Source organism: Schistocerca gregaria, chromosome 8, assembly GCF_023897955.1.
Source record: "Schistocerca gregaria isolate iqSchGreg1 chromosome 8, iqSchGreg1.2, whole genome shotgun sequence".
Classification (NCBI taxonomy): Eukaryota; Metazoa; Arthropoda; class Insecta; order Orthoptera; family Acrididae; genus Schistocerca; species Schistocerca gregaria.
In genome coordinates, this window is record NC_064927.1 from 152,666,216 (window position 1) to 152,688,192 (window position 21,977).

At 43.1% G+C, this 21,977-nt stretch overlaps 1 protein-coding gene across 1 annotated transcript in view; it reads right to left on the reverse strand.

The window, feature by feature from the left end:
- Positions 1–3,745: 3,745 nt before the first annotated feature.
- LOC126284371 (tyramine receptor tyra-2) overlaps positions 3,746–21,977 on the reverse strand; it is a 90,943-nt gene continuing 72,711 nt past the window's right edge. Inside the window, exons 3-6 of the mRNA XM_049983243.1 lie at positions 17,710–17,948; positions 11,098–11,451; positions 8,760–8,989; positions 3,746–5,705 (exon numbers count right to left, since the gene is read on the reverse strand). Of these exons, the coding sequence (XP_049839200.1) occupies positions 4,896–5,705; positions 8,760–8,989; positions 11,098–11,451; positions 17,710–17,948 (1,633 nt within the window). The 3' untranslated portion in view covers positions 3,746–4,895. The remainder of the gene's footprint in view (positions 5,706–8,759; positions 8,990–11,097; positions 11,452–17,709; positions 17,949–21,977) is intronic.

Consider the following 21,977-nt stretch of genomic DNA (forward strand, 5'->3'; position numbering starts at 1 on the left):
TCTTTTGGCTTGTTAATGTTATTAGGTATTGTTACATTTTTAAAAAGTGCACGTTTCAACAACAAAAACTAGACTTTATAAGCATTATCATGATCTGTGTTGGCTAACAATGTGAGCCCCAGATGCAGGGTTTGGTGGGGAACACAGACAACTGTTCAGCTGTCAGTGCATTCAGTCTTGTCCAGAACTGCGAATCATCAACAGCTGTGTACCCTTGGTGTATACGTGTTGGTGGAGAGTTCCATTCTGAACTTAGCGGGTTGCCCTCATCCTGTTGACATAGTCATGCTGGAGCCTTATCTCAATTGACCATTTGTGACACTCTCCGCAGTCTACAAGCTTGGCACATTGTAATGTACATTCTGTTGATGCCGAGTGCTGCCAATGCTGGTTTAACTTAATGCTCCAGATGAACCCATTTGATATATCCCATGCAGGGCTGCGAGATGCAGCACTGTGTTTGCTGGCTGTACTGGTGCCCACACTTGCAAGGAATGCTCCCAGTGGGTATGATTAAAATGCAGCTACTGACAGAGGTAAAATGTGGGCTGTAATTGCCGTATGGCACCAGAATTTTGTAGCCATGCTAATGCATTGAGACGAAACCAATTTACTGTGGAAAAAAAATTAGTTCCAATTTTGGCCACCAGGTGCAAATCTGACACTGTACAGGAACTTGTCGACGTCTTTGGTGCTCATAAATTCCATACGCAGCAGTTAATAATGACACCAATATTATACCTTTATCACTTGTTTGACCTTTTCTGCTCACATCCCATTCCTAATTCATTATGTCTGAAAGCATTTCTATACACCTTTTTTTGCATTCATAGCGTCAGATTTGCACCTGGTAGCCAAAGTTGGAAGTAATTTTTTTCCAGTATATATCAGTTTCACATTAACTCATTAGTTTTGCTGCTGTGTGCTGGACCTCCATGAGTAATTGCACTTTCATTAAAACCACATATCTGAGTGAGTGCGTTTTCTTTCTGTACACTGCCTTTCCTAGCGTACATTATTATCTTGTACAACAATTATAAAGATAGAAAACAAAAATGAGACACTATGTACCACCATATATGAATGCGCCACCTATTCCAGTCACTACAATGCCTACAGGAGTTTACTATGGAAGACGCCACATAGCAACCTTATGAGTTGACATAGTCCAGACATAGTTAGTCTGATGTGTATACAGTCAGATACTGTCTACAACAAAATGTACACTATAAAAATTGCCATACCAAGCAGAGATGCTTCTAAATTTTTTTAGATATTTTAGTTTGTTTGATTATTGCTGGTGTTACCATACTGCATCACTGACCACAGAAGTGGAAGTACTTATGTAAACAAGTACTTTAAGACTATGAAATTCATTGAATTATCCATTTTAATGATTGTTGAGCTACAGGGCTGCAGCTGAACCCAGTGACATGGTTGATGCTGCAATGTTTCTGAGCATTGCACAAAGAAAAAGTATGTCACTCTTATAAATTTAGAAAACACGAGCAACAACAAGCAGAATAGAAAGATAATTGCAGTATCCAAATTGGAGTAATCGTTTTTAACAATATAACTGAAGATTTAAATGTGTTGCATCAAATGAAGATTGGCGAAATACATAAAAAATACATAAAGAAGTGACTGGTTGCTATGTTTCTCAAAAATGAAATTTATCTTTCAATTGAGACTTTATCCTGATTGGGACATATTTTATACATCTTTTCTGGTAAATAAAATTAAATGTTTTCATGAGAGATCTCACGGTGAATGACCTAGTACTGGTGTTATTGGTTGCCATTGAGGTCACCTTTTTAATATATAATCCAATGAACACTGGCATGAAACTATTTTTAGTGAAATTTTGTTGTAGCACTTAACCCATGCATGACAAGGTTCGCAGAAGAGCTTCTGTAAAGTTTGGAAGGTAGGAGATGGATACTGGCAGAAGTAAAGCTGTGAGTACCGGGCGTGAGTCGTGCTTCGGTAACTCAGTTGGTAGAGCACTTGCCCGCAAAAGGCAAAGGTCCCGAGTTCAAGTCTCGGTCGGGCACACAGTTTTAATCTGCCAGGAAGTTTCATATTTGATGTTACTTGAAGTATTGCACTTGATAATTGACATGAAACTCTCTACCAGTTCAGTACAAAAAACAATAATGGAGATTTTTTATGTTGAAGATGTTAGCGAACTAAGCATTTCACACACTGATATTAAACAGCTATATATATATATATATATATATATATATATATATATATATATATATATATATATATATATATATATATATATATATATATATATATAATAAAAGACTCCATGAAGCTTTATTTTACTATAGAATGTGAACTCTGTGTTTGTGGTCAATCTATTCGTTGTGTTTTTAGTTTTCATGCAAGAGATTCATCACTGACGCAAATGTACATATAAAAACAGAAAAGCTGGTACTTATTAAAGCTGCTGCTTCCCCAGTTACGTTGAATCACTGTTGTCTACCTACCACCATTTGCCTACTATTATTTGCATGACCACACAGTTATTAATCAAGAATGAGAATTGTCCATTTGCTGTAAGAGTAGAAGCCATTTTACAATGATACTGCAGCTATGAGACTTTTTGCTGTTGCTATTAAATTCTCACTTTGAACTAATGGCTGAAAACCATTGTTAAAATGATGTACAGGTGAAGTTTTTTTTTAGGCAAGTCTCACATTGCATTCTGTTTACTACGACACATCTTCTGTTACTGTTCAGTTTATTCATTGGAGAAATAAGTTTACTGCAGGTAAACAGAAGAAGAAAGTATAGAATGCAGGCAAAGATAGCGAGAAAAACTGTCATAAAAAAAGAAATGACAAGCATGCAAGATAAAGCATGCTTTGAACTAACAAAATACCGTAACTCATTTTTTTTTCTAAGAGAATCTATTCTTTCTTAGTGAACCATCTTGTGGTGGCATTAAATTTTAACAGGATGAGGAATTTCAAATGAATTGATGAGTATTTAGCAAAAGGAAGATTGTTTTATTTTTAGCCAAAGCAATTAATAAAAACACAGCTGAAGTTTTACATAATTCAAGATTAATTGCCTCTAATTTGAAATGTGTTTAATACAAAACATATTTTGAATTTAGGAAAGTGTAATTTGTGAGTTTTGAGCTGCACAATCTCCATAAAATATCTAACATTTAAAATAAAAATTTCTTTCTGCAATTCTTGATGAATTGTGTTTTTTATAAAAATTAAAACAACAGTTTAACATTACTTTAAATCAGTCTTTTCAGAACTTAAATATAATATCACTATGCTGATAGCATTTTACAATTTGACAGGCAAAACATTTGGCTTGAAAGAATGCTGTTCCTCTAAAGTTGTCACTTTTTGTTTACATCATTTGTACTTGGAAACAGCCCACTATAGCAGGGATGTGAACACACAGTTTATAAGTTGCTACATAATTTTCTAGACGTTTCAGAAGGTACAGCAGTATTCTTTTGATGTAATCAGCTTCTGATCGTTGCCTAATTTTTTATGTCTGAAAGAAACTAATATTCTGACTAGCTTGACTGACCTTGCTGAAACAAGCTGAGGATATAAATCTTAATATTAACTGAATAATTTATTATGCCAATATTTCTGACAATAATATCTAACAACATCTGTTAATTACAAGCAACAGTAACTGACCATCTGTTAAGATAATATTTCTTTTCTTTGATTTTTTCAGAACATTGGAGCATGCACTATGTGTTTCAAATTCCCCATGTTGGTTTGCTGTAGTATAACAACAATAGGCAGTGGCACGAGTCTGTACTGCTACATTGCAGCAAGGGTAACATTACTTAGTAATGATATTGTAACTTAAATGCTCAGTGAGAAATAACTAATTCCCAGCCAAGCTTTGTACCTGTCACATGGTAAGACTGTTAGTTACAGTGAGTAGAATTTGAGCTCATATAAATAAGCACTGGTCAACCGTATCATCACATACTGCTGTACCAATGTAGAGAGCATATTTCATCTACATAAATGTGAAAGTGCTCTAATATCACTATCATTCTCATTCTCTCTCTCTCTCTCTCTCTCTCTCTCTCTCTCTCTCTCTCTCTCTCTCTCTCTCTCTCTCTTTCTCTCTCATATTCAGCAATGTAGTTGTTGACTTGAAGTTTCACTACCAAGCTGTGGAATACTGATATTTCAGAAAATCTGAAATGTTGGCTGCCTATAGCAGTCTCCACAATAAATTTTCTTCCTTAATGAACTCACAGTAATGGAATTTCTTACTATCACAAGACCCTGCAAATTTTGTTATATGCTGGCAGTACCATCAGCAACATCTTCATCATTCTTCTGAGAAAGTTAAGCACTTTCAGGAACTTAATTATAAGGAATACTGACACGCTGCACTATACATATCTTAACTGTTCGAGTATGCCCTATTTACAGCACTACTACTACAACGACTTTGTCCGAGGTATGTCACAAATAACTTTTGATGCTCTAGCATTGATTTTAGTCTAGTTTATCGTTCTCTTGACGGAAGAGTCTGCAATCAGTATGCAGCCATTTTCAGCTGAGACTGTGCTTCAGCTTCTTTCCCCTAAACAGTACACTTGCTACACATCAACCTCCAGAGCATCCTTACTGAAGTTCCTAACTGTAAATGCTCCACAAAGTTTCTAACACAGCAAAAAACACAGACGTGTTTGTTATTTTTTGACGGTTTGAATACTTAGTGGAATACGGTACACAATCGTGCATTGACAGTATCAGTTTTACTCGCACTCCAGGCTACGGATGCAGAAAATGCCAAATACACAATGCGGCACTGTACAGTGTCTTTTCGAACAGTCGTTACGATGACGCAGTCGAACGATACGACTGCAGCTGGCGATCTCAGTCATCTATTCCAGTGTCCACAGTGGAAGACGTGTACTGCGTACTAGCACCACTGGAGAAGGAACTGCGACAAGTGTCCACGCTTAGGGCCGCGTCGGGAACTGGCACGAAGTCGCACAGCATAGTCCGGCACTTGGGCTGCTTAGTGCCCCATTTAGTTTTGCTGAGCAACGACTGCAGCACCGACGAGGAACTGTCTTTGGACAAAGAGTCAGTCTCGCCTTCCGCCAGGGAGGCCATTACGTCCAGCGACACGTGGCTGTAGTTAGCAGAGAGATGCGTCTGCTGGGGGTGGTGGACCTGCACAGACGGCGGACGCCTCAACGTGGGCGCCTTCCGACGGCACGTGGCGGTACCGGACCCCGCCTCGGACGGCCTCGGCAGCCCGAAGATACGGCGGACCTCGCGCTGGACTCGGCGCGACCGGAGGGCGAAGAGAAATGGAGAGGCGACCGTGCCCGCGGCCAGCATGGTGAGGCTGAGCGCGTCCACGTAGTGCGGCACGCCGCCGGCGGGCAGCGCCACCAGCAGCCCCGAGTGCAGCAGCAGCGCCGCCACGTAGGGGAACCAGCAGAAGAGCGCCATCACCACGACGAGCGCCGAGACGCGCGCGGCCCGCGTCTCCTCGCGGTAGCGGAACACGCTCGCGTTCGAGATGCGGTGCTTCAGTGACGTCACGATGCTGCTCGACGTGCTGCGGACGCTGGCAGCGCGCGAGAGCGGCGTCGAAGGCGCGGGCGACGACTGGCAGGTGGGAGGGCAGGCGCCCTTCTGCGGGGAGCTCGGCGGCGTCACCGTCACTGTCACCTGCGAATTCGAGCAGGCAGCTGCTGTCAGCTTCACAGGTCACAATGTTGGGTGTACGCATCAGTCAGGTCACTTACAAGGTACCAGACATAATGATATACCGAGTGATCAAAACGTCAGTATAAGTTTGAAAACTTAATAAGCCACAGAATAATGTAGATAGGTAAAAATTGACAACAGGCTTCGAATGACATGGGGCTTTATTAGAATAAAAATAGTATTGCTGGACGCTGAAAGATTTCTTGCGCGCGTCGTTTGGTGATGATCGTGTGCTCAGCCGCCACTTTCGTCATGCTTGGCCTCCCAGGTCCCAAGACCTCAGTCTGTGCGATTACTGGCTTTGGGGTTACCTCAAGTCGCAAATGTATAGCGATCGACCGACATCTCTAGGGATGCTGAAAGACAACATTCGACGCCAGTGCCTCACCATAACTCCGGATATGCTCCACAGTGCTGTTCACAACATTATTCCTCGACTACAGCTACTGTTGAGGAATGATATTGGACATATGGCCTGTAAAGATCATCATTGCTTTGTCTTTGTTATGCTAATCATTGCTATTCTGATTAGATGAAGCGCCGTCTGTCGCAAATTTTTGAACGTTTGTATTTTTTGGTTCTAATAAAACCCCATGTCATTCCGAGCATGTGTGTCAATTTGTACCCCTCTATCTACATTATTCCGTGATTTATTCAGTTTTCAAATTTATACTGACTTTTTGATCACCCAGTACAGGATACTCAAAAACGAAGATAGCGATCAAGAACGCCTGTACCTACAATGATGTTTAAAACTCTAGGACGAAAGCAACGTCCGCTCGATCTGCTATTCAAGAGCAGCATCAGTCTTATATGATTGATCTGTTTATTGTAGATGGATTTCAGCTGCTATGTAGCTATTTTCAGTGCAATTATATCTCATTTACGACTGATGGTGCCCTTCCTGCTGTTTTGGATCTCATTAATTCCGTCGTGGAGTACGCCGTTCATGTTCTTCTTCTTCTTCTTCTTCTTCGTCTTCAGTCCTGAGGCTGGTTTGATGCTGCTCTCCATGCTACTATATCCTATGCAAGCTGCTCCTGAATCTGCTTGGTGTATTCGTCTCTTGTTCTCCCTCTACGATTTTTACCATTCACGCTGCCTTCCAATGCTAAATTTGTGATCCCTCGATGCCTCAGAACATGTCCTACCAACCGATCCCTTCTTCTAGTCAAGTTGAGCCACAAATTCCTCTTCTCCCCAATTCTATTCAATGCCTCCTCATTATTTATGTAATTTACCCATCTAATCTTCAGCATTCTTCTGTAGCACCACATTTCGAAAGCTTCTATTCTCTTCTTGTCCAAACCATTTATCGCCCATGTTTCACTTCCATACATGGCTACACTCCAACAAATAATTTCAGAAACGACTTCCTGACAAATCTATACCCGATGTTCATAAATTGCTCTTCTTCAGAAACGCTTTCCTTGCCATTGCCAGTCTACATTTTATGTCCCCTCTACTTCGACCATTATCAGTTATTTTGCTCCCCAAATAGTAAAATTCATTTTCTAATCCAATTCCTGCAGCATCACCTGATTTAATTCGACAACATTCCATTGTCCTCATTTGCTTTTGTTGATGTTCATCTTATACCCTCCTTTCAAGACACTGTCCATTCCGTTCAACTGCTCTCCCAAGTCCTTTGCTGTCTCTGACAGAATTACAATGTCATCGGCGAACCTCAAAGTTTTTATTTCTTCTCCATGGATTTAAATAGCTACTCCGAACTTTTCTTTTGTTTCCTTTACAGCTTGCTCAATATACAGATTGAATAACATCGAGGATAGGCTACAACCCTGTCTCACTCCCTTCCCAACCACCGCTTCCCTTTCATGTCCCTCGACTCTTATAACTGCCATCTGGTTTCTGTACAAATTGTAAATAGTCTTTCGCTCCCTGTTTTTTTACCCCTGCCACCTTCAGAATTTGAAAGAGAGTATTCCAGTTAACATTGTCAAAAGCTTTCTCCAAGTCTACTAATGCTAGAAACGTAGGTTTGCCTTTCCTTAATCTTTCATCTAAGGTAAGTCGTGGAGTCAGTATTGCCTCACGTGTTCCAACATTTCTACGGAATCCTAACAGATCTTCCCCGAGGTCGGCTTCTACCAGTTTTTTCCATTTGTCTGTATATTGAGCAAGCAGTAAAGGAAACAAAAGAAAAATTTGGAGTAGGAATTAGAATCCGTGGAGAAGAAATAAAAGCTTTGAGGTTCGCCGATGACATTGTAATTCTGTCAGAGACAGCAAAGGACTTGGAAGAGCAGCTGAACGGAATGGACAGTATCTTGAAAGGATTATCTAAGATGAACATCAACAAAAGCAAAACTAGGATAATGGAATGTAGTCGAATTAAATCGGGTGATACTGTGGGAATTAGATTAGGAAATGAGACGCTTAAAGTAGTAAATGAGTTTTGCTACTTGGGGAGCAAAAAACTGATGATGGTCGGAGAGGATATAAAACGTTGACGCAATGGCAAGGAAACCGTTTCTGAAGAAGAGAAATTTGTTAACATTGAGTATAGATTGAAGTGTCAGGAAGTCGTTTGTGAAAGTATTTGTATGGAGTGTAGCCATGTATGGAAGTGAAACATGGACGATAAACAGTTTAGAAAAGAAGAGAATAGAAGCTTTTGAAATGTGGTGCTACAGAAGGATGCTGAAGATTAGATGGGTAGGTCACATAACTAATGAGGAAGTATTGAATAGGATTGGGGAGAAGAGAAGTTTGTGGCACAAGTTAACCAGAAGAAGGGATCGGTTGGTAGTACATGTTCCAAGGCATCAAGGGATCACCAATTTAGTATTGGAGGGCAGCGTGGAGAGTAAAAATCGTAGAGGGAGACTAAGAGATGAATACACTAAACAGATTCAGAAGGATGTAGGTTGCAGTAGGTACTGGGAGAGGAAGAAACTTGCACAGGATAGAGTAGCATGGAGAGCTGCATCAAACCAGTCTCTGGACTGCAGACCACAACAATGAACTTCACAATTCTAATGGAAGACTCACTTGTTGCAGGAGGGCCGTGTTGTCCTCCGAGGCGGGCGCAGCGGACACGGAGAAGGTGATGGTCGTGGGCTGCTGCTGCTGTTGCAGCTGCGGTGGCTGCAGTTCGCACGATGATGCCTCCTCCGCCACGGACGCCAGCGGTTGGCAGTCTGCCACCTGTGCGTCGACCGACGCGTCCGCTGTGCTCACTTGTGACGTCAGCTGCGAGCTGGCTGCCACCGGACCAGAACCTGCGCACACCGACATACGGGGGCTCCGTTAGTTGCTGCTGCTCCGCGCCACCGAACGCCTGATGCCTGTCCCTTCCTTATGTGAGCAACGCGGTTTCGGAAAAGGCTGTGACACAGCCGCCACTCTTAATGAACATCTGTAAGCAATTTCCATCCCCTAGTACAGAAACCAGATGGCAGTTATAAGAGTGGAGAGACATGAAAGGAAAGCAGTGGTTGGGAAGGGAGTGAGACAAGGTTGTAGCCTCTCCCCGATGTTATTCAATCTGTATATTGAGCAAGCTGTAAAGGAAACAAAAGAAAAGTTCGGAGTAGCTATTTAAATCCATGGAGAAGAAATAAAAACTTTGAGGTTCGCCGATGACATTGTAATTCTGTCAGAAACGGCAAAGTACTTGGGAGAGCAGTTGAACGGAATGGACAGTGTCTTGAAAAGAGGATATAAGATGAACATCAACAAAAGCAAATGAGGACAATGGAATGTTGTCGAAGTAAATCAGGTGATGCTGCAGGAACTAGATTAGGAAATGAATTTTGCTATTTGGGGAGCAAAATAACTGATAATGGTCGAAGTATAGGGGACATAAAATGTAGACTGGCAATGGCAAGGAAAGCGTTTCTGAAGAAGAGAAATTTGTTAATATCGAGTATAGATTTAAGTGTCAGGAAGTCGTTTCTGGAAGTATTCAAATGGAGTGTAGCCATGTATGGAAGTGAAACATGCGCGATAAATGGTTTGGACAAGAGGAGAATAGAAGCTTTCGAAATGTGGTGCTACAGAAGAATGCTGAAGATTAGATGGGTAAATTACATAAATAATGAGGAGGTATTGAATAGTGTTGGGGAGAAGAGGAGTTTGTCGCACAACTTGACACGAAGAAGGGATCGGTTGGTAGGATATGTTCTGAGGCATAAAGGGATCACCAGTTTAGTATTGGAGGGCAGGGTGGAGGGTAAAAATCGTAGAGGGATGCCAAGAGATGAATACGCTAAGCAGATTCAGAAGGATGTAGGCTGCAGTAGGTACTTGGAGATGAAGAAGCTTGCACAGGATAGAGTAGCATGGAGAGCTGCAGCAAACCAGTCTTAGGACTGAAGACCACAACAATAACATTGGTTAATAAGAGTTTATTAGAAAAAGCTACAAAAGTTATTCACAACAGCGAAGAAAAATTATTTATTTTCGTTTAATTTCAAGGAAAGTGACAGTAAACTGAAATATCAGGCCACCTTAAAATTGGTTTTGGACAGTTTATCGCCAGTGTATATACTCAAAGTTGATGACGGTTTATAAGCACTGTTCGTTCATTTTCAGCTGGTAACGTAAGGGCTTCTGAAATCAAATGTGGTCGACCTTGACGGTGTCCAAAGTGAAGCACTCACAGAAGTGCTGCTTCAGATGGAACCACGAAGCGCACAGTTAAGTTTAGGCGACTGGCAGTTAAAGATGCACGAGGTTTTAAAATTTTGAACATGCCTACGCTGCAGTAACGTAGCAGGTAGAAATCTGATAGAATTGGAAAATAACATCCCACCTGTTGCAGTAGTAAAGGTATTACCGTTTTCCCATGGTTTCAAAAAAATAATTTTTTTCAGTCCATTTTCCTTACGAAGAAGACAAATTTATGCTTGTCAAAAGGATCGGTACGGGCAGCGGAATCATCCTGTATTTACTCGACGAAAGTTGGAAATTTATATCATCTAGTTTGTATCTGAAGATCGCCACAGTTGTGTCTGCTCTTTCAGGCATGTATGTCCAAATGAACGGACACCGTACCCATATAATACATATAACAAATAATATTGATAAAACGTAAAGAAAGCTGATCTGTATTGATATGGTCCCTGGAGACCAAAAGGGAAAGAAAGAGATGGGGCAATTAAGAAGTTCAAATGGCTCTGAGCACTATGGGACTTAACTTCTGAAGTCATCATCAGTCCCCTAGAACTTAGAACAACTTAAACCTAACTAACCTAAGGACATCACACATATCCATGCACGAAGCAGTATTCGAACCTGCGACCGTAGCGGCGACGCGGTTGCAGACTGAAGCGCCTAGAACCGCACGGCCACTAACGGCCGGCTCATTGGGAAGTGAGTCACTCACCAGTGAGCCGTGTCCGCTTGCTGTTGTGGTGTGCCGCAGAGTAGATGCACAAGTAGATCCACGCGATACCAGCAAACGGGATGGCGAATATGAAGATGGCGTAGCAGGCGGCGAAGGTCTCCCTGTAGAGAGAGTAGTCGGCTCGCTCCAGCTGTGGCTCCTCCACGCTTATGGGGCTGGTGGTGTTGGTGTTGGTGTTGTCGGCGGTGGTGTTGGTGTTGGTGTTGGGAGCGGAACGCACATGCCGGTACAGGCACGCCTGCCACAGACTGGAGCCGGTGGAGTCCTCCACCGGGACGATGCCCGCCAGGGCGCCGAACACCAGCGCCACACTCCACGCCGTCAGCATCATGGCTGCCGGTCATAAAAAAAAGTGTTACACTGACTACTGGCAAGAGAACGATAAATGGAGACGAGACTTTGTCAGTAAAGGGCGGGAGATGCGCAGAGGCAAAGCTGGAAGCGGCAGGGAAGCAGTACTGTAGAAGTCACTCATCCTCGAGACTGCTTATTTCTTTCGAAGTGTTTCATAGTAGCTGTAATTTATCTTAAGCAAAATCAGTATAAAGTAACAAGTAGCTACGGCTGGAACGATCAGTTACTGGCCAAAGGCGAGAGGTTAATTGAAATGCCATGTTCCTAACAACCACTACAATAATGTCTATACACGTGCAAACGCTGTGAGATTAATGTATAAAATCGTATAAAAACATTGTGCGATTTATGTCACACAGTAACTCACGACTGCAGTAACCACGCTTAAAGGAAATAATGAGGATAGGGACTTTTTTTTCATACTCCGCAAGCCACAGGACGGTGTGTGGCGGAGGGTGCTTTGAGCATCTCTTTCGGTTCTCCCTTCTATTCCACTCTCGTACTGTTCGTGGAGAGGAGGATTGTCGGTATGCCTCTGAGTGGGCTCTAATCTCTCTGATTTTATCCTCATGGTCTCTTCGCGAGATATACGTAGGAAGGAGCAATATACTGCTTGACCCCTCGGTGAAGGTATGTTCTCGAAACTTCAACAAAAGCCCGTACCGAGCTACTGAGCGTCTCTCCTGCAGAGTCTTCCACTGGAGTTTATCTATCATCTCCGTAACGCTTTCGCGATTACTAAATGATCCTGTAACGAAGCGCGCTGCCCTCCGTTGGATCTTCTCTCTCTCTCTTCTATCAAACCTATCTGGTAGGGATCCCACACTGGTGAGCGGTATTCAAGCAGTGAGCGAACAAATGTACTGTATCCTACTTCCTTTGTTTTCGGATTGCATTTCGTTAGGATTCTTCCAATGAATCTTAGTCTGGCATCTGCTTTACCGACGATCAACTTTATATGATCATTCCATTTTAAATCACTCTTAATGCGTACTCCCAGATAATTTATGGAATTAACTGCTTCCAATTACTGACCTGCTATATTGTAGCTAAATGATAAATGATCTTTCTTTCTATGTATTCGCAGCACATTACACTTGTCTACACTGAGATTCAATTGCCATTCCCTGCCACATGCGTCAGTTCGGTGCAGATCCTCCATTTCAGTACAATTTTCCATTGTTACAACCTCTCGATATACCACAGCCTCATCCGCAAAAAGCCTCAGTGAACTTCCGATGTCATTCACAAGGTCATTTATGTATATTGTGAATAGCAACGGTCCCACGACACTGCCCTGCGGCACACACGAAGTCACTCTTACTTCGGAAGACTTCTCTCCATTGAGAATGACATGCTGCGTTCTGTTATCTAGGAACTCTTTAATCCAATCACACAATTGGTCTGATAGTCCGTATGCTCTTAGTTTGTTCATTAAACGACTGTGGAGAACTGTATCGAAAGCCTTGCGGAAACCGAGATACACCGCATCTACCTGGGAACCCATGTCTATGGCTCTCTGAGATTTAACGTGCACTGACGGCGAGATCGTTGGACATGAAATCCTGAGATTAGGAGAGGACGTCAAAATAAATTGCCCGTTTCTTCTGAAAGGCTGACATTACAATCGGTGGATTTAAAATTGCAATCTTCTGTTCATGGTGGTGGGATGAATGAGGCACCACTCGGAGCTTCATGCGTCTCTCGATGATGAAACGCTTTCGTCAAAACAGCTGCTTGAATGATTGTGCATTGCCTGTCAGTACATTTGAACAGAATACAGTGGCGTCAACGACACCGCCGATTATGTTTGTTTGTGCGTTAGAGTCGCATAGAAATAGCTTCGCTGTGCTGACTTTCTTATGATACGTATTTTTTTTTACCAAACAAAAACAGTAAGAAAAATGGCTGCAATGAAATGACAAATAAGGTGACATAATTGCAGCCATAAATTACAGCATCAAAGAATGAGGAATCTTTAGGAGTAGCACGCATTTAGCCCCTTCACTGTCACCTTCAACTGGAGGCAGTTCAGCATGCACATTTTCTTTTTCTGCAGCCTGAGGTCCCACATCATCATTTCTCAGACCCAAATTAATCATTGAGTAAATACTTGATGTGTGTTCCTTCCAGGGTAAATTACGTAGACAGAAGAGCAGTCCCGAACAGCGACATCGGAAAATCCTTCACTGCCTTGTTATTTTTGTGAGTTCCAGCCTTCTAAACGCATCCTTAGGGAGTTCAAGGTCTTCCTTTATACCAGACACCAGACGTTTGCCGTCATATTCTTGTATCTGCTGTACTACTGATTTATTTTTCATGTGTGACTTGCAGGTGAGGTTAGGTTCGGGAACGTGACCCAACCCATCCCGTCTCTACGAGGAAACCCATTCTGTTGAAGATAATTTGGATCATGTTGCCATATTTCTTATTGTGATTCTGAGCCTTAAGTGAGGGAGCAAGATCATACTGCAGTTCTTCGCTTCAGTTATTACACGAACACCAAACTGACGTATGGATATAAGTGTCTCGGCATATTAAAGCAGCAAATCTGTCAACAGAGCTAAGGTAACTTGGCCTGGTGGAATATATGATTCGATACAGAATAAGCGAAAGGACTTGCAGTAGCATGCTGCAGGTCGTCTTTCGCTTTCCATCTGATTGGTAAAACGCGCAGTTCCAGAAGGGTAACTGAACATAGAAACTGGTTACTTTTACACTATTATGTCTTATACTGTGTCATTATGGGGTAACTCCTCAAACCGAGAGGAGGTTTCTAGAGTACGAAAGTGTCTAATACGACTCAGTGGTGCTGAAGTCACGCTTGCATAGCACATGGTAAACACGGTAAATGTTGAAAGACGTGGGTCTCAACCAAGAATACGGCCCTTCCCACTTTTTCAAGTATGCGCGTTTTCAGTTTACTGGCTTCATGGAGTCTCTACATCTTCATTGCACTGCGAGAGCACATGATGAGAACTGATTCACTTTAGAAACAAATAAACGCCGAACAGTATAGTACGAACATTACGGAAAGAATGCTACTCTTCGGAACATTTCGGGCTGACTTTTCTCTGTTCTCGATTGCTGCCAATTTAAGCGATCTATCAGTACTGGCCCTTTCAAAGCGTGGCGAAATGATGTGTGGTGCGAGTAAATTGATAAATAATGTAACGAACAAGTTTAAACAATAACGTCTCTTATAATCAGCGTTCGCGAGCCCTTATCACTTGAGTGTGTTTTTTATACCACAGCTGCTGATCGGTACGAGGCGAGCGCTTCCGTGGATTACCAGTACTGATCGGCACTGCCCCCGTCACTACCCCTTCCCTGCCCCCTGCCCCACCCCCACCCCCACCCCCGCCCCCGCCCCCACCCCCACCCCCACCCCCACCTCCACCCCCACCCCCACCCAACCAGACGTGTAGGCTGTCTCATTCTCCCCGCGCTCCTAGCATTCACTTACGGCAACCGTCTTCTTTCAGTAGAAGGACGATCAGTAACAGGTCTATACATCTAGAGTAGTATCGATTATCATCTAAAACTCGCCGATACCTGTCGATCAGGGAGTTTGAAGTATCTATAGTACTTCGTGGCATTAATAACACTGATCACTGAACAGAGATACGGGAGAAACAGGTGGTCAACAAGAGACGGGGGAGGATTAAAAAAAATATTGCTGTTATACGGCAGATCTCGGGAAATATACACTACTGGCCATTAAAACTGCTACACCAAGAACAAATGCAGATGATAAACGGGTATTCGCTGGACAAATATATTATACTAGAACTGACATGAGATTACATTTTCATGCAATTTGGGTTCATAGATCCTGAGGAATCAATACCCAGAACAACCACCTGTGGCCGTAATAACAGCCTTGATACGTCTGGGCACTGAGTCGAACAGAGCTCGGACGGCGTGTACCGCTACAAGTTGCCTTTGCACCTTCAACACGATACCACAGTTCATCAAGAGTAGTGACTGGCGATTGTGACGACCCAGTTGCTCGGCCACTTTTGACCAGACGTTTTCAATTGGTGCGAGATCTGGAGAATGTGCTGGCCAGGGCAGTAGTCGAACATTTGCTGTATCCAAATAGGCCCGTGCATGGACCTGCAACATGCGCTCGTGCATTATCCTGCTGAAATGTAGGGTTTCGCAGGGATCGAATGAAGGGTAGAGCCACGGGTCGTAACACATCTGAAATGTAACGTCCACTGTTCAAAGTGACGTCAGTGCGAACAAGAGGTGACCGAGACGTGTAACCAATGGCACCCCATACCACCACGCCGGGTGATACGCCAGTATGGCGATGACGAATACACGCATCCAATGTGCGTTCTCCGCGATGTTGCCAAACACGGATGTGACCATCATGATGCTGTAAACAAAACATGGAGTCATCCGAAAAAATGACGTTTTGCCATTCGTGCACCCAGGTTCGTCGTTGAGTACACCATCGCAGGCGGTGCTGCTTGTGATGCGGCGTCAAGGCTAATTTCCGGAAAGCTTTTGACACCGTTCCTCACAAGCGACTTCTAGTCAAGCTGCGGAGCTATGGGGTATCGTCTCAGTTGTGCGACTGGATTCGTGATTTCCTGTCAGGAAGGTCGCAGTTCGTAGTAATAGACGGCAAATCATCGAGTAAAACTGAAGTGATATCAGGTGTTCCCCAGGGAAGCGTCCTGGGACCTCTACTGTTCCTGATCTATATAAATGACCTGGGTGACAATCTGAGCAGTTCTTTTAGACTGTTCGCAGATGATGCTGTAATTTACCGTCTAGTAAGGTCATCCGAAGACCAGTATCAGTTGCAAAGCGATTTAGAAAAGATTGCTGTATGGTGTGTCAGGTGGCAGTTGACGCTAAATAACGAAAAGTGTGAGATGATCCACATGAGTTCCAAAAGAAATCCGTTGGAATTCGATTACTCGATAAATAGTACAATTCTCAAGGCTGTCAATTCAACTAAGTACCTGGGTGTTAAAATTACGAACAACTTCAGTTGGAAGGACCACATAGATAATATTGTCGGGAAGGCGAGCCAAAGGTTGCGTTTCATTGGCAGGACACTTAGAAGATGCAACAAGTCCACTAAAGAGACAGCTTACACTACACTCGTTCGTCCTCTGTTAGAATATTGCTGCGCTGTGTGGGATCCTTACCAGGTGGGATTGACGGAGGACATCGAAAGGGTGCAAAAAAGGGCAGCTCGTTTTGTATTATCACGTTATAGGGGAGAGAGTGTGGCAGATATGATACACGAGTTGGGATGGAAGTCATTACAGCATAGACGTTTTTCGTCGCGGCAAGACCTTTTTACGAAATTTCAGTCACCAACTTTCTCTTCCGAATGCGAAAATATTTTGTTGAGCCCAACCTACATAGGTAGGAATGATCATCAAAATAAAATAAGAGAAATGAGAGCTCGAACAGAAAGGTTTAGGTGTTCGTTTTTCCCCCTCGCTGTTCGGGAGTGGAATAGTAGAGAGATAGTATGATTGTGGTTCGATGAACCCTCTGCCAAGCACTTAAATGTGAATTGCAGAGTAGTCATGTAGATGTAGACATGTAGATGAAACCGCAGCCATGGTCTCCGAACTGATAGTCCATGCAGTCGTCGAACTGTTTGTGCAGATGGCTGTTATCTTGCAAACGTCCCCATCTGTTGACTCAGGGATCGAGACCTGGCTGCACGATCCGTTACAGCCATGCGGATAAGATGCCTGTCATCTCGACTCCTAGTGGTACTAGGCCGTTGGGATCCAGCACGGCGTTCCGTATTACCCTCCTGAACCCACCGACTCCATATTCTGCTAACAGTCATTGGATCTCTACCAACTCGAGGAGCAATGTCGCGATACGATAAACCGCAATCGCGATGGGCTACAATCCGACCTTTATCAAAGTCGGAAACGTGATGGTACACACTTCTCCTCCTCACACGAGGCACCATATCGACGTTTCACCAGGCAACGCCGCTCAACTGCTGTTTGTGTATGAGAAATCGGTTGGAAACTTTCCTCATATCAGCACGTTGTAGGTGTCGCCACCGACGCCAACCTTGTGTGAATGCTCTAAAAAGCTAATCATTTGCATATGACAGCATCTTCTTCCTGTCAGTTAAATTTCGTGTGTGTAGCACGTCGTCTTCGTGGTGTAGCAATTTTAATGGCCAGTAGTGTAGGAGGGTTGGTCACCGCAGCTCGGGTAGCGATGGGAGTGGCTTACCTGCGGAGCGCAGCTTGTTGATGCGCGAGTGGTAGTGCAGCGGGTCGACGACTGCGCAGTATTGGTCGAGCGCTATGAGCAGCACTCCAAGGATTGAGGCTGCGCAGGTGGCGGCGGCGGCGGCTCTGCCGGCGGAACAGAGCGCGGCCAGCGGCCGGGACAGCACGGAGTCTGCGGCCGCCAGCGGCAGAAACACGCAGCACGCCGACAGGTTCGTCGCCACCAGATTCAGCACGAACCTGCGCATCGCCGCAGAGCACAGGCGTCACTCGCTGTACAACTCTGTGCCGGCCGGCTGGGCACTGGATATAACAATTTGCACGGATAAGATTTGATTCGTACGGCTCTGAGCACTATAGGACTAAACTTCTGAGGTCATCAGTCCCCTAGAACTTAGAACTACTTAAACCTAACTAACCTAAGGACATCACACACACAAATACCCGACGCAGGATTCGAACCTGCGGCCGTAGCGGTCGCGCGGTTCGGGACTGAGCGCCTAGAACCGCGAGACCACCGCGGCCGGCAGTTGTATTATAGAAGATCGTGGCACTGATATACGATTAACCTAAACATTGTTGTTCCCTCTGACGTCAAGAACGTACCGAGAAACCTTATGGCCTATCGAGATGTTTCCCACTGACTAGGACAAACTACCATCATCAACGAAGCCTTAGTGTTGACTTAGCACTTATCTACCGCATTTTTAAAAATATGACTACACCTATTCAGGCCGTTTTAGTTTTATTTCTAGACCGTGCCCTCTTAGACAAATTACAGATTCAGGAATATCTTCTGAAGAAGGCTCAATTGTTTGGGCTGAAACATAGCTAAAGGTTGGTTTCGTTACCGCAATCGAGGCTGATAGTTTCTTATATATTAGAATACTGAACGCACACAATGACAACACAAATGGTCACAGATTTATTTGACTCGTGAGGGAGTGGCGAGGACGTGCTAATGAGCCTGAACTGGCGGACACTTTAAGACACACGTCGAATACTCTGCAAGAACCTGCATGAAGTGATGACTCTACGAACATACCCCCATCTTCTACATATCGCTTCCCTAGAAACCGCCGGAGCCAAGACTGCCACCTTATGATTTCCTGGCATATTTCAAACTTACAGGACTGTCGGGCGCCCCCTCCCGTGATATAAATTCTCCACGATACTTCGCCAACAGACTCGATGACATTTTAAGGTGGTTTCTTATCAGTGCTGCTCTGCTCGGGTCGACGTCCTACATACGTTCGCCGTTACTCTTTCCATCACTCTGGAGTGACGGAGGGAGTAATACCAAACTTATGAAGAACGCCGATCCGAGCAGGACAGCGCTGATCAGAAATCACATGAAGATGGCAACGAGTCTGTTGGCGAATTCATCCCGGATGACACGCGAGAATTTTACAAAGGAGATGCGGCTAATTACAGTGCATACAGAGGCGTCTAACAAATCGTTCTTCCTGCGTGAATGGACTAATAAATGGTACAATGGGAAGTATCCTCTACCACGCACTTCACATCGTTTTCGGGAGTATAAATATATACATAATCCAAATTTAGTGCATACTGCGATGAAGAGTGGTAGAAACGAGAATAACAACTTGCGCAACATCAAAATGGCGATAGATACCGAAGTTCAAGTGAAAGAGTTAACCTAGCTATCTGGAAGCAAGATTACAAAGGATGGCCGAATATTGGAATCAGATTACTACAGGTGATTAAATATCTCTTCAATAAGAGAGTTCTGTTGGTATCATATATTCGTATGGATATGAAGAATTTCGTGAATCATATATCTGGAGTATAATGTAAGTGTTAAGTAGACCATCGGAAACCCAGATCTCAAATGTGGTGCTATCGAAGAATGTTGGGTGTGAGTGGACAGACGAAATACGAAATGAAAGAGTAAATCAATAGAGAGGGATAGAAGTATACAGAAGACACTTAGTGAAAGTAGGGACAAATTAATGGGGCATATCCTACTGCATCCAGCTGTAGTTAACCTGGCTCTGGAAGGAGTAGTAGAAAGGAAAATAAACGTATACCAAGACTAGAATGTGAAGAAAGGCTGTAGATGAAAAATAGAGGGCAGCGACAATCTAGTCGAAAGAATGTCATTTTAAAAAAGCGATCCACGTGGCGCTTTGTAGGAAACATTGAGTTAGAAATGGGCGTTCGGCACTAGAAAGCTCGAAGGAAAAAGCCTTAGGGTTTAAACCGTAAAGCCGCAGATGATTGTGGCTTAAGTTAATTAGTTCTATATTCCGAAGATGATATCACAAAAAACGTTCGGAAAGTAGCATTTTTCGTCCCCGTTGCTGCAATAATAATAAAACGATTAATATTCTTTTCGCCCGATATATAATCCTCTCTACGTTCAGTACTAATGTAATATTCTCTCAATTCTACCATTGGTGCAATACAATCATCTCGTGCTTCAAACTAGTTCATCAGGAAGTGCTGTGTTATATGGGTTTGCGACGATCATCACATCGAATTACGTCAGCCATCTGCAAAGTATTGTTGACGATGGCAATCACTGCGTGTTTCGCGGTACGAAAATTCCCCAGTTCGTAAAATTGTGGCTTGGACACTGCCCTGCTTAGCATACTGGTTCTGTTATGAAAAACTCAGCGCAGATGTACTTAATTTAAAGGAATTCACGTTATAATTTGTTGGGTATTCCCTCTGACGTCAAGAACGTACCGAGAAACCTTACAATGTGTGTCGAGATCTTCGCCACTGTTTGTAGACAAGACCTTCGGCGTTCTCCGCCTGAACATTTCCATTCTGTAAAAGTTTATTTCCTATAAAAACTTATAAGCACCATACAAACTTGTGTATCTTGTCGATATATGGTCATATTTATAATGAACGTATACTACGGGAATAAAGGCAAGAGACGCTATCTATTATCTAAATTTTTCGCAAATGTTTAATATTGACATTTCGCGGGCGCACAATTTTATACCGAAGCAGTCAGTGTTACCAGAGTAGGCACATTCGAAACACGTCGACAGTAGCTTGTTGCATCCTTACTTGATCGAATAAAGAAATAAGATTACATATTAATGTACCGTCGACTTTGAGTTTGTTAGAGACGTACTTGGCAATCACAATTCAAATATCAGGTCAATGAGTGTGATACAGTTTTAAAATCTCACTACAGGTCATTAGCAGTCCTGGCATGATGTCTACAGTTGTTTGGTTTCTCTATACCATATTTGTTTTATGCCGACTACGGTAATATGCTGCGTATGCCTGATTATTTTTGACTCTAGCTAATAATGCGATAATTATAATCTTCTGAAGAAGGGCACTAAGTGTCTGAAACCGGACAAGGAATAAAATTTCTTTTGTAGAACTGGTTACCTAATTCTTTAATAATTACTCTTACTTGCTGAGGAAAGTTAAACTACTAAAAATTTAGAACCATTTTACAAAAACATAACTTTGCAAAACTGAGGTACTGTTCCGTTACTGGTGGCATTCCTGAAATGTGAGTGAACTTGTAAGTAGGCTGTTTAGGTTTTTTATATTGGTAACGCCACGAAGCGCTCTGTATGAAAATCACTGGCTGTGCTGTGTGCAGTCAGTGGCTGGTTGGCATTGTTGTAATACTCGCCATTGTAGCGTTGGGCAGCTGGATGTTAACAGCACTTAGCGTTGCGCAGTTGGAAGTGAGCCGCCAGCAGTGGTGGATGTGGGGAGAGAAACGGCGGAGTTTTGAAATTTGTAAGACTGGATATCATGAACTGCTATATATATTATGACTTTTGAACACTATTAAGGTAAATACATTGTTTGTTCTCTATCAAAATCTTTCTTTTGCTAACTATGCCTATCAGTAGTTAGTGACTTCAGTAGTTAGACTCTTTTATTCTGCTGGCAGTAGTGGCGCTCGCTGTATTGCAGTAGTTCGAGTAACGAAGATTTTTGTGAGGTAAGTGTATTGTGAAACGTATAGGTTAATGTTAGTCAGGGCCATTCTTTTGTACGGATTTTTGAAAGTCAGATTGCGTTGCGTTAAAAATATTGTGTCAGTTTAAGCACAGTCTTGCATAATTTTTCTAAGGGGAAGTTTCAGACTTGATGCTTTTTTTGCGACCTGGTAAACGTGTCTTGTGTCTGTCGTGGGACTTGATACTGTAGAAATTTTGTTACACATCTTAGTGATATTAAAAACACTAATGATGTGTATCATAAATTAGTTACGAAACAAGAGTAATACTATAAACTACGGGTTCCCGATCAAGCAATGGG